The 27,588-nt window shown below is 37.2% G+C and overlaps 1 protein-coding gene and 1 long non-coding RNA gene across 2 annotated transcripts in view; one reads left to right on the forward strand and one right to left on the reverse strand.

Moving 5' to 3' along the window:
• LOC132129663 (uncharacterized) overlaps window positions 1-27,588 on the reverse strand; it is a 193,796-nt gene that overhangs the window by 128,315 nt on the left and 37,893 nt on the right. The gene's annotated exons all lie outside the window — the stretch shown is intronic.
• Window positions 543-27,479, forward strand: zfpl1 (zinc finger protein-like 1). The gene is made up of 8 exons (XM_059540841.1): window positions 543-705; window positions 1,052-1,160; window positions 1,556-1,667; window positions 2,163-2,356; window positions 2,654-2,729; window positions 24,260-24,418; window positions 26,536-26,659; window positions 26,960-27,479. Exons 2-8 carry the CDS (start codon window positions 1,059-1,061, stop codon window positions 27,144-27,146), a joined length of 954 nt encoding a protein of 317 aa, XP_059396824.1. The 5' UTR covers window positions 543-705; window positions 1,052-1,058; the 3' UTR covers window positions 27,147-27,479.

Genomic DNA, 27,588 nt, shown 5'->3' on the forward strand with positions numbered 1-27,588 from the left:
GTAATTTGACATGAAACACCTGAGATCAGGAGAGGTATTTGAAGTTATAACAGGTTAATGCCATTTTAACAGTATGGATGTATTTTGACACGAAATACCTGCGATCGCGGAAAGGTTACCTTATAAGTTGTAACAGTATGAGTATAATATGAAAAACAGACACGAACTCAGAGAAGTAACACTATTTGAAGCAATTTTAGCAAACGGATTTCCTCCCCAATCTGCGCATGATCGTTGACCTATGCAAATTATCAAATAGGCCACGCCTGCCCGATGACGCAATATCTGTTACGCTGTTCTGAAATCCCTGGAAAAAGCATAGACAGTAAAAGAAGGAAACAGTGCTAGCCCTCATGACATCGGCCCATCCTATATAATGTCTATGCATCCGGGCATGTGCGAGTAGCGATAGCCATAGACATATAAATACCTAGACGCCTCATTGGCCGCTCGACCGCACCTCAACGATCAGGCGTCTAGGTATTTTTTTATGTCTATGGTGATAGCCATTATGTATATCTATGGTGACAGCCTACTTTTCAGCTTGATGGTGACGTAATCGCACTGCGACGGTAGCGGAAAAGACGTGGCAAAAATGCAACCTAGATTCTAAAAAATATAGATGATAGAACCTGAGAGTGTATAGTTCCATGCTAATATTTGCATCAGTTTGTGGTTGACTGGTATTTGTATTGATCCTTTAAGGTAAATATGGTATTGTTTCACTATTAATATGTTGATTAAGTGCGAGAAGTATGTTGCAGTTGAACAGCTAAACATCCGTGTACTGTCACTGTCAACTTGCTTACATTTACCTTCTGTCGGACTAAGTAATGGCACAGTTTTGTATATGTATTAACTACCGGAGTTGACCGTTTATATTCAAGCTATATTTAAAAGTGTCAAGAAGAGCTGCATCGGCTAAATGTTTTATATTTAAAATGTATGTTTGGGAGTACATTAGAATCCACCCTCGACTCAAGGTGGATTTAGTGTACTCGAGTTAACAGATATATTCTTGATGATTATATATTGCTCTTTTCCTTGACAGAAAGACCATGGGTTTGTGCAAGTGTCCTAAGAGGAGGGTGACGAACTTATTCTGCTTTGAACATCGTGTCAACGTTTGTGAGCACTGTCTTGTATCCAATCACAATAAGGTTAGTTCTCTAATATTTAGTTAAAATTCATGACCGAAAGGGATAGTTTACATCAAAAAAAGGGAAATTATGTTAGCTTCATATCATTATATTTCTTTCTTTCTTTCTTAAGTAGAATGTAAAATATTATATTTTGAAAAATGTTGGTAACCAAACAGTTTTGGTTTCCATTGATTTCCATGGCATGGACAAAATTCAGTGGTCAAACTACTTGGCTTATTGGCATTCTTCAAAATTATCATCTTTGTATAAACAAAACTGCATGAATTTGTGATGGCGTGAGCGTGAGTAAATGATGACAGGATTTTCACTTTTGGGTGGATTATCTCTTTAAGGAGAAAATATATTTTGAAAATGTATAAACACAAACACTTTGTTACTTTATATTTGTACAGTGTATTGTACAGTCATACCTACAGTGGCTACAAGACAGCGATTACAACCCAAACTGCAGCCTGTGCAGCCAGCCCTTAGATTCCCAGGATACTGTTCGGCTAGTTTGTTATGGTGAGTACAGCAGGCATAATGTTTTACAGTGAATTCAGTCTGAAAGTTTACAAAAGAAAAAAGTAGGCATTTTATTTTAGGCTGTTTATTAAAAAGAAGTCTTTTGAAGCTGTATTCTGTGTGGAATTAAGCTGTATGCTTTGAAACACTTTATATTAGGCACTCTCAGCAGTCATTTTCACACAGCAGCAAACCCTCTCCTGTGTTTAATTCTAAGATGTATATTGATATATTTGGTGTTGTCCTATATTACATTTAAAAGTAGTTTCTATTAAATAGTTTTTCAACATAACATTCTGCACACACAAAAGTTCTGCAGTACAGTGGTTAAAACAACACTGCATTCATTTGGTCCACGCACAAACTGAACAAAAAGACCTACAGTATACCAAATATATTTGGTACGATTGTGTGTACCTTTACACCCCTAAGCGGAATATTTATTTTTTTTTATTTTTTTTTCTCTCATTACATCTAATTTATTTACCATGTCAGATTTATTCCACTGGTCATGTCTGAATGAGCTCGCCTCCCGTCAGCCTCTCTACACGGCACCAGCTGGGTACCAGTGCCCATCATGCCAGGGTCCTGTGTTCCCACCCCCAAACCTGGCCAGTCCTGTTGCAGACATGCTGAGAGAACAACTGTCCTATGTCAACTGGGCTAGAGCTGGACTGGGCCTTCCACTGGTGAGGGAGAATATGATTATATGGTTATATGGTGATACACTTACGTCAAAACTATAGACACACACGTTCCTTTATTAATACTATTTAGCACATCTGAGTTAAATAGTAGGACATAAGTAAACCTTAATAAACTAGATTTGTAAAGTTTGTGAACAAACTTTGAAGTTGGCTTGAGAAAGCAACTTTTAAAGTATATATACCTTCATGAGTATGTTCAAGACATTTGCCTTTGAAAATGAATTAAAACTTATTTAGCCATTCATTTGCAATGATATATTGTTACTTCCTTCTATCTAGATTGAAGATCCACCTAAGAGTGAGGAAAGTACACCACATGACGTTACATGCTACTCTGAGTGGTCATCTTTTGAGAGTGAGTTTGTCATAATTGTAATTTACATCTTTGGTAGGGTTCCCACTTGTCTTGGAAAACATAGAAATCTGTGATGTATTTTTGCCGGCATAAAAAATCGGTCATAAGTTTACATAAACCTACTAGAATCTGCAAATGATATGCATTATATTTAGTACTACTGCCGTTAATAAGCTATTTTATATAACACGTGTGCATATACATGTAGTACATACATAAGTGTAGTATTTGTTAAAAGTATTAACATTTTGCAGATTCTGCAAACAGTGTTAATTTAAAAAAATATTTGTTAATGAAAATTTTTCTGTGACAGACAAGATGTTGACAAACTAAAACTAATATCTGATGTTACAAACTATGAGGAAATATACGCCACGTCTTTAACAAGACGAGATGGGGACTATAATGTTATTTGAGGATTACTTGACATTCAAAATACATCCTATAGGCCAGTATATTTATATCGTATATCTAGTCTTAGTATGGCAGCTGCAATGGATGAATATGCGAACTAGCGATCTAAAACAAAGGCCTCAGCACCCAAAGGTGTAGGGATCAGGTGACCAGATGTCCCGTTTTTCCCAGGAGCCACAATTCGTTGTCGATTAACTTAAAGTTAGTGAAGGCGGTATAGGCGGAATCAGTATTGCTAATTTAGAATTAGTTTTGCTAAATTTACCTAAATGTAACTTTTCAGATTGCCCTAGCAACAAATGTAGCAATTTTTTTAATTTGGCTTTTTTTTTGCCATTTTTGATAAGTGACCTAGACCATGAAAAGACACACATTTCCCATCCAAATTACACAAAAAGAGGAAACCAAAGATGCCTAGCAGTACACACATCACGTAAACTGCTATCTGCAATTGTTCAATTTAAAAATGATTTAATACTTGTTAATTTATGATACACTTTGTTAGTAGCTTGTACTAGGGATGGTCCAATCTGCCTTTTTTTCCTCTGATACCGATTCCGATACTTAGGGTTCAGCATTGGCCGATACAGATACCGATCCGATTAGGGGTGCACCGATCGAGATCGGCCGATCGTTAATGCGCATCTCGCCAGTAAAGCCGGTTATCTAATCAGCGGTAAATTCCATCAGGTGCGTGATTTCACATAGAGCCGATGTTACTACACAGAGCCGTTGTTAAATGTCTAGTTGCGCAAATAAACGCTGATGATGAACGTGGATTTGCGCATCTTCTCAGTTAACAATGGCTCTGTGTAGTACCAGTTGCTCTATGTGAAATCACGCACCTGATGGAATTTACCGCTGATTACAGAACCGGCTTTACTGATGAGATGCGCATAACGATCGGCCGATCTCGATCGGTGCACCCCTAGATCCGATAGCAGTAAAGTTTTTTTCCCCCATTTAAATAAATGTAGAATTTATATATCTCTGTGTGTGAAACTGATAATCATTCTTTCACAATCTACTAGATACAGACTACGTAATTAAAAAAAATAATAAAAGAAACAATAAATATGGAAAAATATAGGCCTATGCATATTAATAATATATGACAAAAATGTATCATAAACTAGGTTAGGATAATTCGGCAGGAAAAGCTATTCTAGAAAAATCACTGCACAATAATTTTAGAAATCCAAACATTTAGTGAAAAAACTATTTTGTGGGGAACAAATAAGTGTTGCACTAAATATGGTAAAATGTTACACATTGCTATTTGTATTAAAAAATCCATTCATTAAAAACATTCATGAATGTATTTATATATAAGTATATACTATAAAATTAAAATACATTATTTTTAAATGTATAGCATATTTTTTTAATAAGGCAACAACATATGATAGATACGATAGGACAAAACAAATACAGTGTAGCATGAAGCGTTTACACTTGAAGTAACACAGCGTCACTGCCACACAATTTTGGAGAGAGCTTTGCTGAGCTGTATTCCCATTGACATGCTCCATACTCCCTGAGCAGGGGAAAACTGTTAACATTCATTAACGGATTTGCACTACATTTGGAATGTCTTCACAAACGGACAAGTGTGACATCATATACATCTGTAAATAAATACAATTAAAATTCATGTCTCACACACTTCAATGCACTTTGAATGGAACATATACTTCACTTCGGAATCATGGTAGAATGTCCTGTGATGTCCACTTTACAGGGCACTAATGTTTGAATAAAACAAACGTCTGAAGCGATAAGAGAAAGTACAAAATGTGCAGAGCAATGGGGTGCGAGGACTGGAATTGAGAACCGCTGCATTACGCTATTATATGGCTTCACAAGTAATTCTGAATAATTTGCACAATCAGAAAAAAAAAAAAATTCTCAAATTTGGATTGACCGATATCTGAAAAATTGCTGTATCGGAGCAATACCCGATTTCAATATCGGATCGTCACACCCCTAGCTTGTACCTGAGATTGTTGATCAGTTAGTACTCCGTAAGAAAAATGGAAAAGATACTAGTAATTTTCCAGGATATTATCCATTTATCACCCTGTAAACACATGAAAACATAATGCGTAATTTAAAATGCAGGTAAAAAAATACGGAAAATTCTTTCATATTAACAAAGTAGAGTGTGCCCTATTTTTACAGACTTTTCTTAGAGTCTAGCACACTAACTACGAAATACACTGCTTAAAGCATAATTGTTGGGAAGGTGTAGTTATTACTAGTTTACTAGCTATTAAAAAATAATAATAATTGTAATCATTCAAAAACGTGTTTGTGTTCAATAATTCAATGAATTTAAAAGTACAGTCATTTATATTTTAATATTATTTTATACATGTTATATTACAAACAAATTAAAATTAATTAATTTATTTTTTTTTGCTGAGATTTGATGTGACACAATTTTGCGTTGTGACTATGCAATGACATTGCGCAATGACATCATAACGTCATTTAGCAACTTTTAACAACAAATCGACCTTCCTTTAGCAACTTTCTCTGAAAATTAGTTGGGAACACTGGGCGGAATTGCATTGATAGTAGTGCTCTCTCTCATGCATGCTCCACTGTAGTTCTCATATACAGTGCGCAATCAGTTCTCAGTACTCTAATACATACACAGCAGTTCAGATTTCTTTCATGTAGAATATCTCATGTAAATACAGTTTATGGATTAAAGGGTTAGTTCACCCAAAAAGGAAAATTATGTCATTAACCTGTTAGCCTGTCCCCCCGTTATGGGACTCACAGCTGAAAGTGCTCTACCTAACTTATAATTGTAACAGTTTCCTACTTCAGTGTGTTACAAACATAATTTTGGTGTCTTTGGAAAGAAGACCCTTTGGGCTTTACTCTTTATCAACCAAATTTGATAATGCTCAAAAATATTAAAAGTTATAGACACTGAAGTGCCTTGATTTTTATTTTTACCACACACAAATATTTTATTTATTTGATATAAAAATACATGAAATCAGTCCTGGAGCAATCTAGAAAAGTAATGGGTTGAAAGTCACATGTCTCATGAGTTTCTATTTCAAATCTGAAGATCTCATGAAAAATGAGACTCCTGCAAATATTTTTCTGAGACTATGTCTAGACCCCCCACCCCCCAAATATAAGAAAATATTTCCCAATAGTATTGAAGGCTTCTACAAACTATTTAGTCATTAAACATACCACTGCATAGTTTTTTCAATTATAAAACACATAGACACAAACAAAGACACAAATTTAGACATCATACAAGTCATTTATTTGAGCACTAGAAAAATACAATAAAAATAATTTGAGTAAGAAAAAAAAAAAAAAAAAGATTTAACTTTGTATGCCAATTAGAGAAAATCCTGAGTTTGCTAGAAATGCAGCATTTACAATGAATTACAATGCAAATAAGTGCTGATGTGCTGATGGCCACTTATACAGATGTTAATAACACAAATGCGCCATAAAGTAAATAATCCACTCTCTCTATTCATATAGACACGTTCACTTTGATAGCCGTGATCATACAGTAATAGCGGGCTGATTTGCACTCAAACAGATGGTAATCATGCAGATGCATTCACATTCGACATAAAACACACTCTCACATATATAAAAATTGTTGAGAAAAAAAAAAAACAAGGAAAAAGGCGATCACTGTAAGTTCCGCCTCCATCAGCTGACAGGTGCGTCAGAGCACGTCACAAGCCATCACAAGAGTGCGCTAAAATTCAAATATACTATCTTTCGCCTATCTTTCATTCACTTTTTTTTTTTCGGTGGATCGTCTCATTCTGTTTGTGACACTGTACGCTGCAAAACCATGCCGTTTTTTTTTTTTACTACCAAGACTCCGTTTCTTACCATGAATTATTCCATAACGGACACAAACAGTTCTGTCGCTGAAGAACTGAATGTAAACAAAGGAATTATGATCCATATTACAACGTTATTGCTTCATTGGACTAAACATGCTCCATGAGATGTTGTTCAGTGGACCCTTACCTTTCTAACTTAAATTAAACGAGTCAATCTTTTAGGGCTGCAACTAACGATTATTTTGATAATCGATTAATCTGTCGATTATTTTTACGATTAATCGATTAATCGGTTTATGTACTTATATTTTAGTTTTTTCCATTTTTTCCCCCAAGTAAATTATTAATAAATGGTCTTTATCCTTCAGCATAGATTTTTAAGAGATTTTAACCATTTTGCACTGTCATATCCTCATCAAAAATATACCTGGAGTTGTTTTATTGTGTTAGTAATCCTTTGTCGAACTCTTCTGCAATCAGAACACTGACCCATACTCTAGCAAATTTCACAAGGAGATTTAAAATAATGTTTTCACCATGGCAGTCCTTAGAGCTCCTAAAGTAGTTTAACATCCCGAACGAAGCTTATTAAGGAATCTTTCAGAACATATTTTCACGAAGAATAAGGATAAAACAGAATAAAATTGCAGTGCATTGTATTTTATTATTTACTGGAAAACAGCTTTATAGCTTTTGCTGTGAAATTGTAAACAATCCTTCGAATAAAGTGCCAGTGGCATGAAACCTTAATGGAACTCACAATTTAAAGTAAAATCCATCAGAAGGTTGTCCAGAAAAAAAAATTGGACAGTCACACACAAAAAACCTGCTGTGTGAAAAAGAGCAGTGAATACTTAGAAAAAAAGTGCATTTCAAATATCTTTAAACATTTACCTCTCTCATTCAGTCATAATTAGGCTGCACGACTGAATTTTGAACTGGTAAACGACAAACTGATCATAGAACATGTTTGTAAAGCTTTAAATGTTAACTGTTAAAAAGCAATGTTATCAGCTTTTACGACTAAACATTTGCAAACAACATTGTACTGGAGAATCTGCACAAATAAAAGACTTAGGGGCCGTTCACATATCGCGCCTAAAAACGCGTGGAAAACGCTAGGCGCGCCGCTTTCTCCTCCTTTCCAAAGCGCTCGTGCAGAAGCGCCCCTGAGGCGTCTGCCTTTGCTAAGCAACCATGACGTGTTCTCTCCTTGAAGACGCGGAAATTTCAGCAAAGGATAAATGGATTTGCAGCTCAAAAAATCGCTTGCAGTAGCTCTGCTACTAAATTTATTTCAAAATGGAAATCCATATACAACTATGATCAGCTGTTCCTTTCATCTTGACTGAGCTTTTAACGTTGTTACGGGAAAGGATGAAGCTGATTGGTTAGTTCTTGTCACATGACCCGCGATGCGCTTGCAGCATTCTGAAAAGTTGAGATGTTTTTAACTCGATGCGGTGCGGTGTTGGAAATAACGAACTTGAGCGCGCAAAAGACGCAATATGTGAACGTCCCCTTAAACAGTTCAGTAGTCTTTTTTGAAGGCTCAAAGTAAAGTACTCCCAGGGTGCTTCTCAATTCTTATTTGTGCATCCTCGTTTACTCTCCTCGCGTCTCAGCTCCGCCCCCTGTAGGATGCGAGGGAAGGCTGCAAGGAAAAGACGCGAGGACGGAGGGATCGAATGAAAGCTTTTTTTACACATTGGAATCCTTGATCACTCGAGCGTCACTTCGTTGCGTCATCAGCAGCGCTCAGAGGATCTGCCCTCATGTTGTTGAAATTTGTTTATTTAAGAAATTCATAATAAATAATAATAAAGAAAGATACCCTGTTGAAATATGTGAGGTGTGTGGTTTATATAAACTGCAAAAGTAAAGTAGAAATCAAAATTATTGTGACCGATGTGAAGGGGGAGGAGAATTTATACGTGCGTCACGTTTTAGTCGATAAAACTCTTCCGCATAGGATGCACCTGTGTTTCCTCGCTCATGACTCCTCTGGAAGCCTCCTCACTCCTCGATCCTCGACTCCTCGCGGTGCAATTAGAGAATTGAGATGTCCTTCAAGATGGCTGAGCTCGATCGGTTTCCGGGTCATAGGATAGAGGACGGAGGAGACGAGGAGGGATATTGAGAAGCACCCCCAGTCTCCCACATCCCGCTAAATGCTCTAGAGACGCTGTTCGGGAACCACGTGACATAAAACGAGGCCAGCTATTGGCTATTCGCTACTTCTCCTGCTGTACTGGCTGAGTAAAACCTCCGGTGGCTCATTACTGCCACACTTTGATCACCGCAGATTTGAAATATGCACGAAATGAGCCGCTTACGGCAAATAAAAGTTATTTAGCAGTTGTTTCAGCTCTACAATCTTTTGTTCGTTATCTGGCTCTGCTCTGTGTTCATCTTCAGTTCTCTCTTCACAGCAGTTCAGTCAGTGTACTGTTTGAGTAAAAGAATTACTCCGGGATATTGGTTTGTTTTAATTCAGAGGGAGTGTCAGCCACATTAAAGTCAATGTCAATGTCACCTTTATTTATATAGCGCTTTAAACAAAATACATTGCGTCAAAGCAACTGAACAACATTCATTAGGAAAACAGTGTCAATAATGCAAAAATGATAGTTAAAGGCAGTTCATCATTGGATTCAGTTATGTCATCTCTGTTCAGTTAAATAGTGTCTGTGCATTTATTTGCAATCAAGTCAACGATATCGCTGTAGATGAAGTGTCCCCAACTAAGCAAGCCAGAGGCGACAGCGGCAAGGAACCGAAACTCCATCGGTGACAGAATGGAGAAAAAAACCTTGGGAGAAACCAGGCTCAGTTGGGGGGCCAGTTCTCCTCTGACCAGACGAAACCAGTAGTTCAATTCCAGGCTGCAGCAAAGTCAGATTGTGCAGAAGAATCATCTGTTTCCTGTGGTCTTGTCCTGGTGCTCCTCTGAGACAAGGTCTTTACAGGGGATCTGTATCTGGGGCTCTAGTTGTCCTGGTCTCCGCTGTCTTTCAGGGATGTAGAGGTCCTTTCTAGGTGCTGATCCACCATCTGGTCTGGATACGTACTGGATCCGGGTGACTGCAGTGACCCTCTGATCTGGACACAGACTGGATCTGGTGGCCACGGTGACCTCGGAACAAGAGAGAAACAGACAAATATTAGCGTAGATGCCATTCTTCTAATGATGTAGCAAGTACATAGGTTGTTATGGGAAGTGTTTCCGGTTCCGGTTCCGGTTTACCTAATTAATGCAGCCTAAAAATCCTTTAACGGATTTGGATAATAAAAGCATATTAGTATGTTATGTGTATGCCAGGTTAAAGAGATGGGTCTTTAATCTAGATCAGGGATCGGCAACCTTTTCGGCATGACGTGCCATTTTTTATTTTTATGGTTAACCACTGTGCCAAGTGTGCACAGCCCCCCCAACCCCCGATATAATTCTGTATTTAAACGGTACATACACAATTTTTTATTATACGATAAAAAAAAGTTTTTTTAACCTTTAATCAACATTAATGCACTGCTTTAATTGATGAACGTGCACACACAGACACACACACACACACAACACACACCACTCGCACACAGAGATCTGAGATCGTGCTGTGCAAAAAGTAGCATTCAGAAGCTCATAAACCTATGAGTGTTGTCACGCTACTTTTATTAATCGATGCTGAATGGCTACATTATATTTCTCAACAACAAAGGGGCAAAATCGCTTCATTGTCTGCAGAGAGAGACAATTTACCCCCCCCCCACTTTCTTTCTCTCAAAATGGCCATATTTCAGAAAATTTTTCATCACTGGATATAGCTTTAGGTCATTTAACATTTCTATGGTAAAACGTATTATTAAAAGTTGACTAATGTTAATTGATTTGCAGCTTCATCTTACCTCACTCTCTTTAACGTTAAACTGACGCTTCGCGCTCTGCTTCTGTGAACAGTAAACCCCGCCTACTTTGATCTGATTGGCCATCTCAGTGATTTTGACATTGACGAGTGCTGTTAGACCGAGGCTTTGATCTGAAGCACCTAGTATGTGCAGTGTTTGCACGTGCATCCATGCAAGTTAATTCTCACACTTTAAAACTTTAATAGTAGCTCCTAACAGGCTGTGTGACTATGAGAAGTTATTACATCAAACTGTACGTCATTATACAGTTTTCCTTATTGCTTGCGTGCCAGCGATTATCCCTCTGCGTGCGACTGTTGGCACGCGTGCCGTAGGTTGCCAACCCCTGATCTAGATTTAAACTGCAAGAGTGTGTCTGCCTCCCGAACAATGTTAGGTAGGTTATTCCAGAGTTTGGGCGCCAAATAGGAAAAGGATCTGCCGCCTGCAGTTGATTTTGATATTCTAGGTATTATCAAATTGCCTGAGATTTGAGAACGTAGAAACGTAGAGGATTATAATGTAAAAGGAGCTCATTCAAATACTGAGGTGCTAAACCATTCAGGGCTTTATAAGTAATAAGCAATATTTTAAAATCTATGCGATGCTTGATAGGGAGCCAGTGCAGTGTTGACAGGACCGGGCTAATATGGTCATACTTCCTGGTTCTAGTAAGAACTCTTGCTGCTGCATTTTGGACTAGCTGTAGTTTGTTTACTAAGCGTGCAGAACAACCACCCAATAAAGCATTACAATAATCTAACCTTGAGGTCATAAATGCATGGATTAACATTTCTGCATTTGACATTGAGAGCATAGGCCGTAATTTAGATATATTTTTGAGATGGAAAAATGCAGTTTTACAAATGCTAGAAACGTGGCTTTCTAAGGAAAGATTGCGATCAAGTAGCTCACCTAGGTTCCTAACTGATGACGAAGAATTGACAGAGCAACCATCAAGTCTTAGACAGTGTTCTAGGTTATTACAAGCAGAGTTTTTAGGTCCTATAATTAACACCTCTGTTTTTTCAGAATTTAGCAGTAAGAAATTACTCGTCATCCAGTTTTTTATATCGACTATGCAATCCATTAGTTTTTCAAATTGGTGTGTTTCACTGGGCTGCGAAGAAATATAGAGCTGAGTATCATCAGCATAACAGTGAAAGCTAACACCATGTTTCCTGATGATATCTCCCAAGGGTAACATATAAAGCGTGAAGAGTAGCGGCCCTAGTACTGAGCCTTGAGGTACTCCATACTGCACTTGTGATCGATAGGATACATCTTTATTCACTGCTACGAACTGATGGCGGTCATATAAGTACGATTTAAACCATGCTAATGCACTTCCACTGATGCCAACAAAGTATTCAAGTCTATGCAAAAGAATGTTGTGGTCAATTGTGTCAAACGCAGCACTAAGATCCAATAAAACTAATAGAGAGATACACCCACGATCAGATGATAAGAGCAGATCATTTGTAACTCTAAAAAGAGCAGTCTCAGTACTATGATACGGTCTAAATCCTGACTGAAAATCCTCACATATACCATTTTTCTCTAAGAAGGAATATAATTGTGTGGATACCACCTTTTCTAGTATCTTGGACAGAAAAGGGAGATTTGAGATTGGTCTATAATTAACTAGTTCTTTGGGGTCAAGTTGTGGTTTTTTGATGAGATGCTTAATAACAGCCAGTTTGAAGGTTTTAGGGACATGTCCTAATGACAATGAGGAATTAATAATAGTCAGAAGAGGATCTATGACTTCTGGAAGCACCTCTTTCAGGAGCTTAGATGGTATAGGGTCTAACATACATGTTGTTGGTTTAGATGATTTAACAAGTTTATACAATTCTTCCTCTCCTATGGTAGAGAATGAGTGGAACTGTTCCTCAGGGGGTCTATAGTGCACTGTCTGATGTGATACTGTAGCTGACGGCTGAATGGTTGCAATTTTATCTCTAATAGTATCGATTTTAGAAGTAAAGTAGTTCATAAACTCATTACTGCTGTGGTGTTGGGAAATGTCAACACTTGTTGAGGCTTTATTTTTCGTTAATTTAGCCACTGTATTGAATAAATACCTGGGGTTATGTTTGTTTTCTTCTAAAAGAGAAGAAAAGTAATCGGATCTAGCAGTTTTTAATGCTTTTCTGTAGGATATGTTACTTTCCCGCCAAGCAATACGAAATACCTCTAGTTTTGTTTTCCTCCAGCTGCGCTCCATTTTTCGGGCTGCTCTCTTTAGGGTGCGAGTATGCTCATTATACCATGGTGTCAAACTGTTTTCCTTAACCTTCCTTAAGCGTAAAGGAGCAACTTTATTTAAAGTGCTAGAAAAGAGAGAGTCCATAGTTTCTGTTACATCATCAAGTTGTTCTGAGGTTTTGGATATGCTAAGGAATTTGGATACATCAGGAAGATAACTTAAAAAGCAGTCTTTTGTGTTAGAAGTGATGGTTCTTCCATACTTGTAACAAGAAGTAGAATTTACAATTTTGGCTATATGAATTTTGCAAAGAACTAAATAATGATCTGAGATATCATCACTTGGCTGAATAATTTCAACACCATCAACATCAATTCCATGTGACAGTATTAAATCTAGAGTATGATTTCGACAATGAGTAGGTCCTGAAACGTGTTGTCTAACACCAATAGAGTTCAGAATGTCTATAAATGCTGATCCCAATGCATCGTTTTCATTATCAACATGGATATTAAAATCACCAACTATTAAAACTTTATCTGTAGCCAGAACTAACTCGGATGTAAAATCACCAAACTCTTTAATAAAGTCTGTATGGTGCCCTGGTGGCCTGTATACAGTAGCCAGTACAAACATAACAGGGGATTTATCATTAACATTTGTTTCTTTGGATAATGTTATATGAAGTACCATTACTTCAAACGAGTTATACTTGTAGCCTGCCCTCTGAGAAATCCTGAAAACGTTGTTATAAATTGAAGCAACACCTCCACCTTTGCCTTTTAGACGTGGCTCATGTTTATAACAGTAATCTTGGAGGGTGGACTCATTTAAAATAATGTAATCATCAGGTTTCAGCCAGGTTTCTGTCAAACAGAGTACATCTATATTATGATCAGTGATCATATTATTTACAAAAAGTGTTTTCGTAGAAAGGGATCTGATATTCAATAAGCCAAGCTTTATCATTTGTTTATCCATATTGCTTCTGTTTTTTTATTTGTTGAACCTCAATTAAATTGTTAATCTTAACTTGGTTTGGACGTTTTTTGTATTTTCTAGTTCGGGGAACAGACACAGTCTCTATAGTGTGATATCTAGGTGAAAGAGTCTCTATGTGCTGAGAATTAACTGACCTCTGTGACTGGAGGCAGCTAGCAGACGGTCGGTTTAGCCAGTCTGTCTGCTTCCTGACCTGGGCCCCAGTTAGTCAAGTATAAACACTAAGACTATTTGCCATATTTCTAGAGAGAAGAGTGGCGCCACCCCAGGAGGGATGAAGACCATCTCTTTTAAACAGGTCAGGTCTGCCCCAAAAGCTCGTCCAATTGTCTATGAAACCTGTGTTATTCTGTGGGCACCACTTAGACATCCAGCCATTGAGTGATGACAATCTGCTATGCATCTCATCACCACGGTAAGCAGGGAGGGGACCAGAGCATATTACAGTGTCTGACAACGTGCTTGCAAGTTCACACACCTCTTTAATGTTATTTTTAGTGATCTCCGACTGGCGAAGTCGAACATCATTAGCGCCGGCATGAATAACAATCTTACTGTATTTATGTTTAGCATTAGCCAGCACTTTTAAATTTGCCAAGATGTCAGGCGCTCTGGCTCCCGGTAAACATTTGACTATGGTGGCTGGTGTCTTTATATTCACGTTCCGTACAATAGAATCACCAATAACTAGAGCACTTTCATCAGGTTTCTCAGTGGGTGCATCACTGAGTGGGGAGAACCTGTTTAATGTTTTGATCGGAACAGAAGAGCGGTGTTTTGACCCACGACTACGCTGCCTCACCGTCACCCAGTTGCCCTGCTGCTGGGGCTCTGTTTCCGGAACCGAACAATGTACAGGAATCCCTGAGCTAGACGCATCCAAAGCCGTATCTAGAGCCCTAACATTTTTACTGTCCTCAATTAAAGTTTGGATGCGTGTCTCTAATTCTGAAATCTTCTCTGTCAGCCTAACTATTTCCCTGCATTTATCACATGTGAATCCCTCATCAGCGACAGAGATAGATAAACTGTACATGTGGCAAGAGGTGCAAGAAACTATGATAGGAGAAGCCATTACTCACCGTGCTTGATGAAAATTCTTACTGCGGTTGTTTGATGAACTTGTGAAAAACTGGAGCGAGGGAGAGGAGAAAAGAAAACAGCGATAGGTTTGAATGAAAACGCTAATGACAAGCTAATGACAAGCTAACGAGTGCTAACGCTTTGCAGGTGTACTGCACTCACGGATATAAAATAAAAGTGAACGATCAAAGTTAATCTGATAAGATTGATCGATAATATCAGAAATATGGTGTGAATTAAGTTATATTTTACCACTTTAAAAAACAGAGAGTGATAGTAAGATAAAGATTCTAGAGAAAAAAATAAAATAAAAACAGCTACACGGAGCTACAATTTGCTACAGAAGGCCAACAGGAAGTAGAGAAAACACTGTCCAACAGCGACACCCGCAGGCAGCTGTTAAAGTAAACCGCTGAAGTCATTTGTGAATTAATGTTTATTTGAGACGTGAACCGTTTCAAACGATTCAGTTCGATTTGGTGAACTGGTTCAAGAAGATCCGGTTACATCGAGTGATTCGTTCGCGAACCGGATATCACTACACTGCAGTGAACGCGCTCACAACAGACCCGGAAGAGAAGACAATGCTGAATAAAGTTGTAGTTTTTGCTATTTTTTGTCAAATGTATTTTCGATACCATACATAGATTTTCAATGGAGGGACAGAAAGCTCTCGGACTAAATCTAAAATATCTTAAACTGTGTTCCAAAGATGAATGGAGGTCTTACGGGTTTGGAACGACATGAGGGTGAGTCATTAATGACATAATTTTCCTTTTTGGTGAACTAATCCTTTAAGTGAACATGAACAGGTGGGTGAAAATTGAACGTGTGTCAGTATTACATGCATGCCATTCCTAGTTATCTGTGTCATTATAATGTTAACCAACAAAAGATGTAAAACCTAATGTATCTGAAAAATGAGTTTAATTTGTATCTCTTTTGTAAATATCTTATTGTCTTATTCTGCTTATTCTTCAAACATTATATATTAAATATTATATGGACAACTATATTTTTTATAAGTTGCTCCCTTTTCACTACTGTTAAAGGGATAGTTTACAGAAAAATTAAAATGTCATAATTTATTCGTTTTTTTCCAAATTCAATCCGTAATTCAATTTTATCATAAGCTTAATTGCTTTGGTCTAAAGAGAGAAGAATTAATGACTATTTTTGTTTGAAGATATGAAAAGTAACTACTCAAATAAATGTTGGTAACTGCAGCTTGACTATAATAATGCAGTGACTTTTCGTTGACAAAAACTATGTAAGACTCCCATGACTAAAATGTGACTAAGAATTTTTTTAAAGTCTATTTACAGAAATGCAATATAATTGAATAGTTAAATTTAATTCCATGATTTTTACCTTTTGTAAAGAAATCTTATTGTCTTTACCGATGACATCTTTACCTGTGTAGGCCACCTAGCTTCTCTAAAGGGAGGGGTGAGAGGGGGACTGAGCCGTTGATTGCAATTTGCAACCTCACCGCTAGATGCCACTAATAATTACACAGTGCACCTTTAAGCATTTTTATCTCAAGATAAAGACTAAGACTAAATCAAAAATCCCTGTCAAAATTAACACTGTCTGCAAAGTTTATGAAAACTTACGACCACAACTGTAAATATCCTGCAAAATATTTATATGTCCTAGTATTTTTATTATTTTTATTTTTTTTTAACTAAAGTAATATTGTGGTAAACACTCCTCTCTGTCAATGCTATGAATATCAAACAAACATTCATCATGGATGATTAATGAACAAGTATATAAGAATACCCCCCCCCCCATATTTATATGGCTTGCCATATTTTCTGATATGAGGAGTATGACCCACATGACTCCCATTAATGAATGAGTTAAACTCTAAAATGACATGAGTGCAAAATACACACACAGAAAGAGTGAGATTGGGGGGTATTCCAGAAAGCACGTTATGTAACATACCTGGGTATGTTTAACCCTCTGAGGTCTAAGGGTATTTTTGGGGCCTAAAGAAGTTTTGTCATGCCATGACATTTGTGCTTTTTTCAGTTTCTTATAAATATCTAAATGGCTAGAGTCTAATCTCACTGTAATCAGCACAAACTGGGCTATAATAATATGTGAACAGCATGTATGTACATACGGAAGTTCCAAGCGGCCATGCAGTTTTCTAGTTATAACGACTTAATTTTCTTGTTATCTCGACATAACAAAAGTTTGTTTTATCGTTATAACGACATGACAGTTTTTACTGTTGCTATAGTAACGAACTCAACTTTGACAGGCATTTGATGGACACTCATGCAGGCGCTCTTACTGTAGCCTATATTTCAGCAAATTTTGCTTCGCCTAGGTAATAACGTCTACAATACTGTACATAAATAAAGGCTGATCAATCACTGTTGATTTTTCCAGAGACAGTACACCAAATGTTTTGTTTTTGTAATTAGCATGTGTAAATGGCAACACCGCGAACACAGGCTTAGCGCCTTCAGAAGGATGCAGAACTATTCTAAGATCTTTTAGAGCTGCTTGGATTAAACTCACTTTTAATTTTCCCTTTATTTGAAATAAAATTATATATAATTTTGTAATTTTTTGTAGTCATTATATGCTGTGACCGATATCATGTGCATTACAAGCTTCTGTTTGAAAAGAGCGTTCATGTGAATGTGTAGTTTGTGTTTGCAGAAAAAAAAAAATATTACAACATTATAGAACAAAACTGAATTAAATTAGCCTAAGGCACTTTACATATACAATACATTTCTCATCAATATGATTAACAATAAAGATTTATAATAAGGAAAAGCACATCACAAATAGCCTACATCGTTAAATCCCATCCTACTGTAGATTAGGACAGAACAGAACATCACCGCTTATTAACTACCTAATCATGTCCCTAAAAGAAGCACAAATAGGTGTAAGCAGAATACAGTGACGTCAACCTTGGTTTTGATAAGCAGTTATTTTATGACACAGAACGCGTTGGTGAAATTCATGCATATAGCAAGAACTTAATACACAAAATAATCGTATTGATTCAAGCATTTAACATTTATGAATTAATTAAATGTCAGTAATGAACAAGACTGCACAAATTATACCGATCACGAGGAAGGTCCGCGTACAGTAAAGTGGATGGTGTACAACACCCCATCAGTTATATTCAGGTCTATAGTGCCACCTGCTGGCGCAGTTTTTTAACTTGTTAGAGAAAATTTAGTCGTTAAAACGAGAAAACGACTTTCGTTATGTCGTTATAACGAGAAAACAAGAAGGAAAAAAAATATAATGCATGGCTGCTTAGAACTTCCGTATGTACATGATTGTTTTTTTGAGGAAAAAAAAATGTATGCGTGGTTAGCAAAAAACTAAAAATCTTAAATCACTTGAATAAGGCCATAAAACACATACAGAACATTGGTTCCCGGGACTTTTTAGAACTGGAGATTGTAGCCTAGAATTTTTCTTTCTAAATTATCTGAAAATCATTGTTTACTCACTCACAGAAAACAATATATTGATCAAAATTTTCTAAGACACTTTTTGTTGGTAAAAGTCATATGCGAGTAAGCGTCAACTATCATGAATATAATTGTGATTAACACCTGAGAAGACAAAGGCCCACATAATGAGCTGCATAATGAGCCTTAAAGAATGCAAGGACAAAATAAATGTATATACTTTTATGTTTGTAGTTTATTTAAAATATATTTAATTATCCCACAACATAATTTAATATTCACTTGCGAGTGCAGTTGAACAGTTTATTAGGAACAATCAAAGCTGACTTTCAAACAATCGCCTGCGATTTTAACATTGATTTTGTGTAGATTGTCAGTTACGGCTCGGTGTAGTAAATGCCAACCAGTGTTGCCAAGTCTGTGGTTGTTTTTCATGTCCTCGGGTCTAAGCGACCCCAATAAAAATAACGTGATATTTAGCCCCTAAAATGTGAATTTTACCAAGACAACCTTGCTAAAAAACGTATATTTTAACCCCGGGAAGCAATTTTTATCGGGGAACCTGCTGGAAACGCGATTGGGCTAGTTTTGGACTAGTTTTGAGAAGCAACTGGGCAGGATTTGTTGTGAAAACCTGGCAACCCTGATCCGAACGCACGTGCTGAAGATATACTACTAATTACAGGAGCGTCTTTACTGATGAGATGTGCATGAAAATTGCTTTCGATTTTTTGCACAGCCCTACCTCAAAACCTTTTCAGCTTTCTTTTTCTGCAAATGTATGGTGTAGCAATGTTGCAGCAACTAAAACAATTAAACATAGCTCCATTCTTCGCGAAAGATGGATAAAAAGGCGCACAGGAAACAAAAATGTGAAAAATGATAGACCACCTGCAAAATGCTGGCCAAATCACAGAGATGTCAAATCTCGTGGGACTTATATTATCACAGGACCTCGGTGTTCAGTGAAATATGGTGGGTCATTTGCGGGGGAATTTTTACTTTACAAATTACAGACATGGACGAGTCGCATGGGATTAAGACAGCCCCACCATTACAAATGACTGGAGGTCACCAGGTAATACTAATCCCATGCGACTAGGGCTATATAGTATGTTATGATTCAGGGTTCGTTTACTTGAGTGCTATCAGCACATGCATGACCTTATTATAGTATATATGATTACAATATAGTTATCAAATATACTACATGTATGTGTGTGTGTAGTTGTATGATATGTTAATTATAAAGCACTATTGAAAATAATATATAGGGTAATATTATATTATTCTAATATGTTATATTTTTTGTTATCATATACACTGCTGTCCAAAGGCAAAGCGCAATTACTACACATCTGGTCAAAATTGAGTTAAGTCCTAAAATGGGCTTTGTGACATCTGTCTTGTGACAAAGTCTCCTGGTTCAATTTTGTCCCATTTCCAAGAAACGAGAGTGTTAAAATTGCAGAAACTACAAAATCCAAACTAATACCAAGGCAAACTGCAGTAAGTGAAGTTACTGCATTCTGACTTTGTTTTCCGTGATTGTGTTTAAGACGGGTAAGTTAGATTGCAAAAAATTAACTCATAGCAAAGCAAATGACAGCTTTATAATCAGTTAACATTAACTAGCCAGCCACTAGCAAATTAAACAGCCTACCTGCATTGCTTCATATCCACTCTGACAACGTAATAATTATCTGATTTATAATATTATTATTTATTTATTTTATGAGTAAATTTGATACACCTTTTATATACTTAACTGCAGATATGGACGTGGTACAGTACAAATATTTTCAGCATCCCTTATTCTGTTTCTTATTTTCCTATAAAGAATCACAATTATCCCTTTTGTGTGGATTTTAACTACTTTGTTTGTAATTAATTACTTTTTAAGTAATTAAAAAGTGGCTCAGTGGTTCATGTAGGTTGTCTAGAAACCGGAAGGTTGGTGGTTCAATCCCCGGCTCCACCTGACCAAGTGTCGAGGTGTCCTTGAGCAAGACACCTAACCCCAGCTGCTCCCGACGAGCTGGATGGCGCCTTGAATGGCTGACACCGCAGTCGGTGTGTGAATGGGTGAATGTGAGGCAAATTGTAAAGCGCTTTGGATGGCCATGTGGTCTGTTGAAAGCGCTATATAAATGCAGTCCATTTACCATTTTAAATAAAATGAGCAAAAATCTGTGGTGAAAGGAGCATTGCGATAAGATGATCTTGAGGCTTACCACAGTGTAATTTTAACATTCACAACATGCAAACACCAATACAACTATTAAAGTTATTAAAAACAATCAACATGTAGTAAGAAACACAAAAAGAAGGCTTGATTAACTTTTTTTATTTATCTGATTTAGTTTGAGATTCTGCACTTTACCGTTGCAATAGTGTTTTAGTTGTATAAGGTCATACAAAGTCAGTGCAGTATCTGCATTTTAGTGATCAAAGATCACATCAATGGTCATGGTTTTTATCTATAAAAAAATCATCCTAAAATGCCTTTAAATGAATGCATTGCCACTAATTTACCCACAACATGTTTGACTGGCTGTAAATACTTTAAAGGCATTTTTGTCAGTTTCATTGTTTGCTTAGTTACTGCACTTTGCCTTTGTAGGGCAGTGCAGTGCCCTCCATAAGTATTGGAACAGTAAAGACAAAATTGCTTTCACTGCTGTGGAGTCAAGACATTTGCAAATATAATTAAAAGATGAATATGCGACATAACTATAGAATGTCACATTTTATTATTAGGTCTTTCGACACACATGTTTACCAAATTAAAAAGGACAGAACTTTTAGAGTTCATCCCACTATGCTATTTGTATATGGTCTTATGCTTTGAAATGCTTTTCTCCAGCCTTTAATGCAGCCATTTCCAACTGTTGCTAGTTTTGGGGAGTTTCTGTCTTTATTCTTCTCTTCAGCTGGTGAAATGTTCATTCGGATGTAATCCGAATTCGGGCAATCAAAGACTTTACATTTCTTTACCCTGAAAAAGTCCTTGACTGAACTGGCAGGGTTTTTTGGCTCATTGTCCTGATCCAATATGAAGGGCTTTCTAATGAGTTTGGTGGCATTTTCTTGAATATTAGTAGCCAAGATTATTTTGTACCCTTCCAAATTCATTCTGCTACTGCAATCATACATTAAAACATCATTAAAGTTAAGAGGTCCTATTCTAGAGACAGCCATGCATGCTCATCCATGACACGACCTCCACCAAGCTTTACAGATGAGGTTGTATGCTTAGGATAATTTTCACTTCCCTTTTTTCCCTCCACACTTTTGCTTTTCAATCACTTAGATAAAGGTGATCACTTTGTCTCATTGGTCCATCAACTCAGTTCCAAAACTCTACTGGCTCACATTTGTGAAGAAACTTGCCTTTCTATTTTTGGTGCTGATCAGAGGTTTGCATCTTGCTGTGCAGCTTCTGTAATTCTGTGTCAAATTCTCCTGCGGACTGTAGATTGACAGAGCATCACCCCAGCTTTCTGGAGGTTGTTGGTGATTTTACAGACATGTACTTTAGGGTTAATTTTCTCAGCTTTTATGATTTGTCTATCATCAACTACTGTTGTTTTTCTCAGCCAATCAGGTCTTGGTTGGTAATGTCTCCGGTAGTTTCCAAACTCTTGATTTCTCCATGCCCTTTGTTTTTCCCATAGTTCTTATTGTCGGCTTCCTCGTCTTCATCCTGGTTTGTGTGTGTCATCCTCAAATGCAAGACTTAGAATGCAGAAGCAATGGATATAACTGATAAAACGCATCCCCTGCTTTTAAAATCTGAGGAAATAATGCAACAGGACACCGCTCTGAACATTTAGACTTTAATTTTGATTATTATAACTGACAACTAAGGAAAATCCCAAATTTAGTATATCAGAAAATCTGAATATTGTGAAAAGGTTGAAAAAGTGAAAATATTGAAGACACCTGGTGCCACACTATAATCAGCTAATTAACTCAAAACACCTGCAAAGGCCTTTAAATGGTCTCTCAGTCTAGTTCTGTAGGCTACACAATCATGGGGAAGACTGCTGACTTGACAGTTGTCCATTGACACCTTGCAAAAGGAGGGCAACACACAAAAGGTCATTGCAAAAAAGGCTGGCTGTTCACAGAGCTCTGTGTCCAAGTACATTAATGGAGAGGCGAAGGGAAGGAAAAGATGTTGTAGAAAAAAAAAGTGTACAAGCAATAGGGATTACCTCACCCTGGAGATGATTGTGAAACAAAACCCATTAAAAAATGTGGAGATTCACAAAGAGTGGACCACAGCTGGAGTAAGTGCTTCAAGATCCACTACGCACAGACATATGCAAGACATGGGTTTCAAGCCACTCTTGAACAACAGACAGCGTCAGAAGCGTCTCGCCTGGGCTAAAGACAAAAAGGACTGGACTGCTGCTGAGTGGTCCAAAGTTATGTTCTCTGATGGAAGTAAATTCTGCATTTCCTTTGGAAATCAGGGTCCCAGAGTCTGGGGGAAGAGAGGAGAGGCACACAATCCACATTGCTTGAGGTCCAGTGTAAAGTTTCCGCAGTCAGTGATGGTTTGTGGTGCCATGTCATCTGCTGGTATTGGTCTACTGTGTTTTCTGAGGTCCAAGATCAACGCAGCCGTATACCAGGAAGTTTTAGAGCACTTCATGCTTTCTGCTGCTGACCAACTTCATGGAGATGCACATTTCATTTTCCAACAGGACTTGGCACCTGCGCACAGTGCCAAAGCTACCAGTACCTGGTTTAAGGACCATGGTATCCCTGTTCTTAATTGGCCAGCAAACTCGCCTGACCTTAACCCCATAGAAAATCTATGGGGTATTGTATGTGATATGCCAGACCCAAGAATGCAGAAGAGCTGAAGGCCACTATCAGAGCAACCTGGGCTCTCATAACACCTGAGCAGTGCCACAGACTGATCGACTCCATGCCATGCTGCATTGCTGCAGTAATTCAGGCAAAAGGAGCCCCAACTAAGTATTGAGTGCTGTACATGCTCATACTTTTCATATTCATACTTTTCAGTTGGCCAAGATTTCTAAAAAAAAAATTTCTTTATGTTGGTCTTAAATAATATTCTAATTTTCTGAGATACTGAATTTGGGATTTTCCTTAGTTGTCAGTTAAAATCATCAAAATTAAAATAAATAATCATCTGAAATATATCAGTTTGTGTGTAATGAATGAATATGATATACAAGGTTCACTTTTTGAATGGAATTAGTGAAATAAATCAACTTTTCAATGATAGTTTAATTATATGACTAGCACCTGTATACTTAATATTAAGTTGTCACAGTCAAAGAAGTCTATTTATTACAATGGGCACTAGACAGAACCACTTAAAAAATAAAAAAAATGTTCTATTAAAGAATTAAAACACACAAGATCACACTATAGCATTGTAGCAAAGCCATCCAATTATATATATATATATATATATATATATATATATATATATATATATATATATATAATTCCATCCAATTATGTTTTTTTTTTGTAATTAACACACTGTAAATTAAAAACATAGACAGTAATACAGTAAGTTTTGTTCAAACATTTTAAGCTGATTTGATATATTCATCTGTGCTCCAGCCCCTACAGTGGATTTAACTTCAAACCTCACACCCACCAGTCTACCACCTGATCAGGATGTGGAACACATGCACAAAAATGGAGAAATGAGTGCCCAGAATCACTCTGCCATCAGTATGACCACTACCTCTACCACCGATACAATCACCATTAACACAGGTATACATTAGCACTGGCATATTGTTATTTTTATTTTTTTATATACAGTACAGACTAAAAGTTTGGACACACCTTCTCATTCAAAGAGTTTTCTTTATTTTCATGATTATGAATTATTGGAAAATGGTTTTCACTTCACAGGTGTGCCCTGTCAGGTTTAATAAGTGTGATTTCTTGCCTTATAAATGGGGTTGGGACCATCAATTGTGTTGTGCAGAAGTCATGTGGATACACAGCTTGATAGTCCTACTGAATAGACTGTTAGAATTTGTATTATGGCAAGAAAAAAGCAGCTAAGTACAGGAAAACGAGTGGCCATCATTACTTTAAGAAATGAAGGTCAGTCAGTCGGAAAAATTGGGAAAACTTTGAAAGTGTCCCCAAGTGCAGTCACAAAAACCATCAAGCGCTACAAAGAAACTGGCTCACATGCGGACCGCCCCAGGAAAGGAAGACCAAGAGTCACCTCTGCTGCAGAGGATAAGTTCATCCGAGTCACCAGCCTCAGAAGTTGCAGGTTAACAGCAGCTCAGATTAGAGACCAGGTCAATGGCACACGGAGTTCTAGCAGCACAAGGAACACAAGAACACAAGGAATGGACATTAGACCAGTGGAAATCTGTGCTTTGGTCTGATGAGTCCAAATTTGAGATCTTTGGTTCCAACCACCGTGTCTTTGTACAACGCAGAAAAGGTGAACGGATGGACTCTACATGCCTGGTTCCCACCGTGAAGCATGGAGGAGGTGGTGTGATGGTGTGGGGGTGCTTTGCTGGTGACACTGTTGGGGATTTATTCAAAATTGAAGGCATACTGAACCAGCATGGCTACCACAGCATCTTGCAGCGGCATGCTATTCCATCCGGTTTGCGTTTAGTTGGACCATCATTTATTTTTCAACAGGACAATGACCCCAAACACACCTCCAGGCTGTGTAAGGGCTATTTGACCAAGAAGGAGAGTGATGGGGTGCTGCGCCAGATGACCTGGCCTCCACAGTTACCGGACCTGAACCCAATCGAGATGGTTTGGGGTGAGCTGGACCGCGTGAAGGCAAAAGGGCCAACAAGTGCTAAGCATCTCTGGGAACTCCTTCAAGACTGTTGGAAGACCATTTCAGGTGACCACCTCTTGAAGCTCATCAAGAGAATGCCAAGTGTGTGCAAAGCAGTAATCAAAGCAAAATGTGGCTACTTTGAAGAACCTAGAATATGACATATTTTCAGTTGTTTCACACTTTTTTGTTATGTATATAATTCCACATGTGTTAATTCATAGTTTTGATGCCTTCAGTGTGAATCTACAATTTTCATAGTCATGAAAATAAAGAAAACTCTTTGAATGAGAAGGTGTGTCAAAACTGTTGGTCTGTACTGTATATATTTAAGCATTTAAATGATTCTTTTTCCTTTTATTTATTTATTTATTTTTTTTAACACTATGTACGGAAATTAAATTATTATTAACTAGTGTTAATTTACAACATAACTTTTTTGTGAAGGCTAATTCTATGCAGACTAGAACATTAATTTACTGTTTACTGTGTTGAATGTACTAATTTACTGTTTACTGCTGTGAATGTAAATAATTCATCTCTGTAAAAAATGCATACTGTATGTAAAACAATTCAATAGTATTTTTGTCAAGCTGTCAAATTCCTACATTCAATGTTTAATTGACTAAATGGTGACTAGTGATCTGTTTATTCAGTATGCTGGATCAATACTTTTTCATGTTTATAATCGTTTATAATGTGTGTTTAAAAATTATTAAACTTCATCCGCTGAATCTCATAATGGGTCATGAACACCATGTTTAAAATGATGTCTGTAGTGGTGTGCTTTAGGTGTGTGATTTAGTATAAGTATAGTCGCTAATACAGGGGTCTCCAAACTCGGTCCTGGACGGCTGGTGTCCTGTAGAGTTTTGCTCCACCTTGCCTCAAAACACCTGCCTGGAAGTTTCTTGTATGCCTAGTAAGACCTTGGTTAGCTGGTTCAGGACTGTGTAATTAGGGCTGGCACTAAACTCTGCAGGACACTGGTCCTCCAGGACCAAGTTTGGAGACCCCTGCTCTAATATAATCTTTGTTAATTCCTTCCAATGTGTCTTCTCAGCTGTATCCCCAAGAAAGGTATACGACACGAGGGATTCAGGACACAGTACAGTGATGCAGATTGACTTTGATGATGACAAATACCGCAGACGGCCTGCACTTAGCTGGTTTGCACAGGTTCTAAAGTGAGTCTCCTTAGTCTTTGGCTCAAATTCATTTATTGAAAAAAAAAAAAAAAAAAGGCCTAATCCTACTTGTCATTTGCCATTATATATTATCATTGGCAGTTTTACCAGCATTGATTTTACACAATTAGTATGTGTAACAACTAGTATGTGTAAATCCAGTATAATTTTATTAATTGCTACTATTTCACTAATTTAATTGATTAACTTAGTTATATTTATTAAGGGGAAAAATGTTTTGTCTTCCCAATAAATTTAATAATATAATTGTATATAAATTTTTTTTTCTTTTTTTTTAAGGAATCGTACTGGCACTAAGAAAAAGACCCTCACACTGAAACAGCGAATCTTCATGTTGCTGTTGGTTGGAGTAATTGGTTTCTTTACACTCATTATAATCATGGCCAAACTTGGTCGAGCCTCGGCTGAGACCGATCCGAACCTGGATCCCATGCTGAATCCCCACATTAGGGTAGGCAACATGTGATTGATCCACTTCCTACTAAAACTCTGTGGATTCAGCCTGCAGTTTAACATTTTACTTATAAAACATGATTTGAAAAATCTGGAGAAAGAATCTTCCTCCTCATTCTTGGACTAGTGTGAAACAACTGTTTGGACTGTGGAAAGAAAGCGTGACTTGGTGTTCAACCATAAAGAAGATAAAGATGGAGATGGTCAAGTAGTTGTCACAACAAATCTCCGATTTATATTGAGTGAGATTATATAAGCTCTATAAGTGTGCAACTGTGTATTATTCTGCTTTGTAATTATTCCTTGCAAACTCTTCTTAAAATTGGGATAAAAGATTTTGTCACTATTTTGAAATCTTTATTTTTTTTATAATATGCACAGAACTCATTAGGACTACACATGGAATTGGTGGGATTATTGCTTCTCTGAGGTGTAAAAATGTTGGTAACATATAT

The sequence above is a fragment of the Carassius carassius genome, chromosome 46 (assembly GCF_963082965.1).
Source record: "Carassius carassius chromosome 46, fCarCar2.1, whole genome shotgun sequence".
NCBI lineage: Eukaryota > Metazoa > Chordata > Actinopteri > Cypriniformes > Cyprinidae > Carassius > Carassius carassius.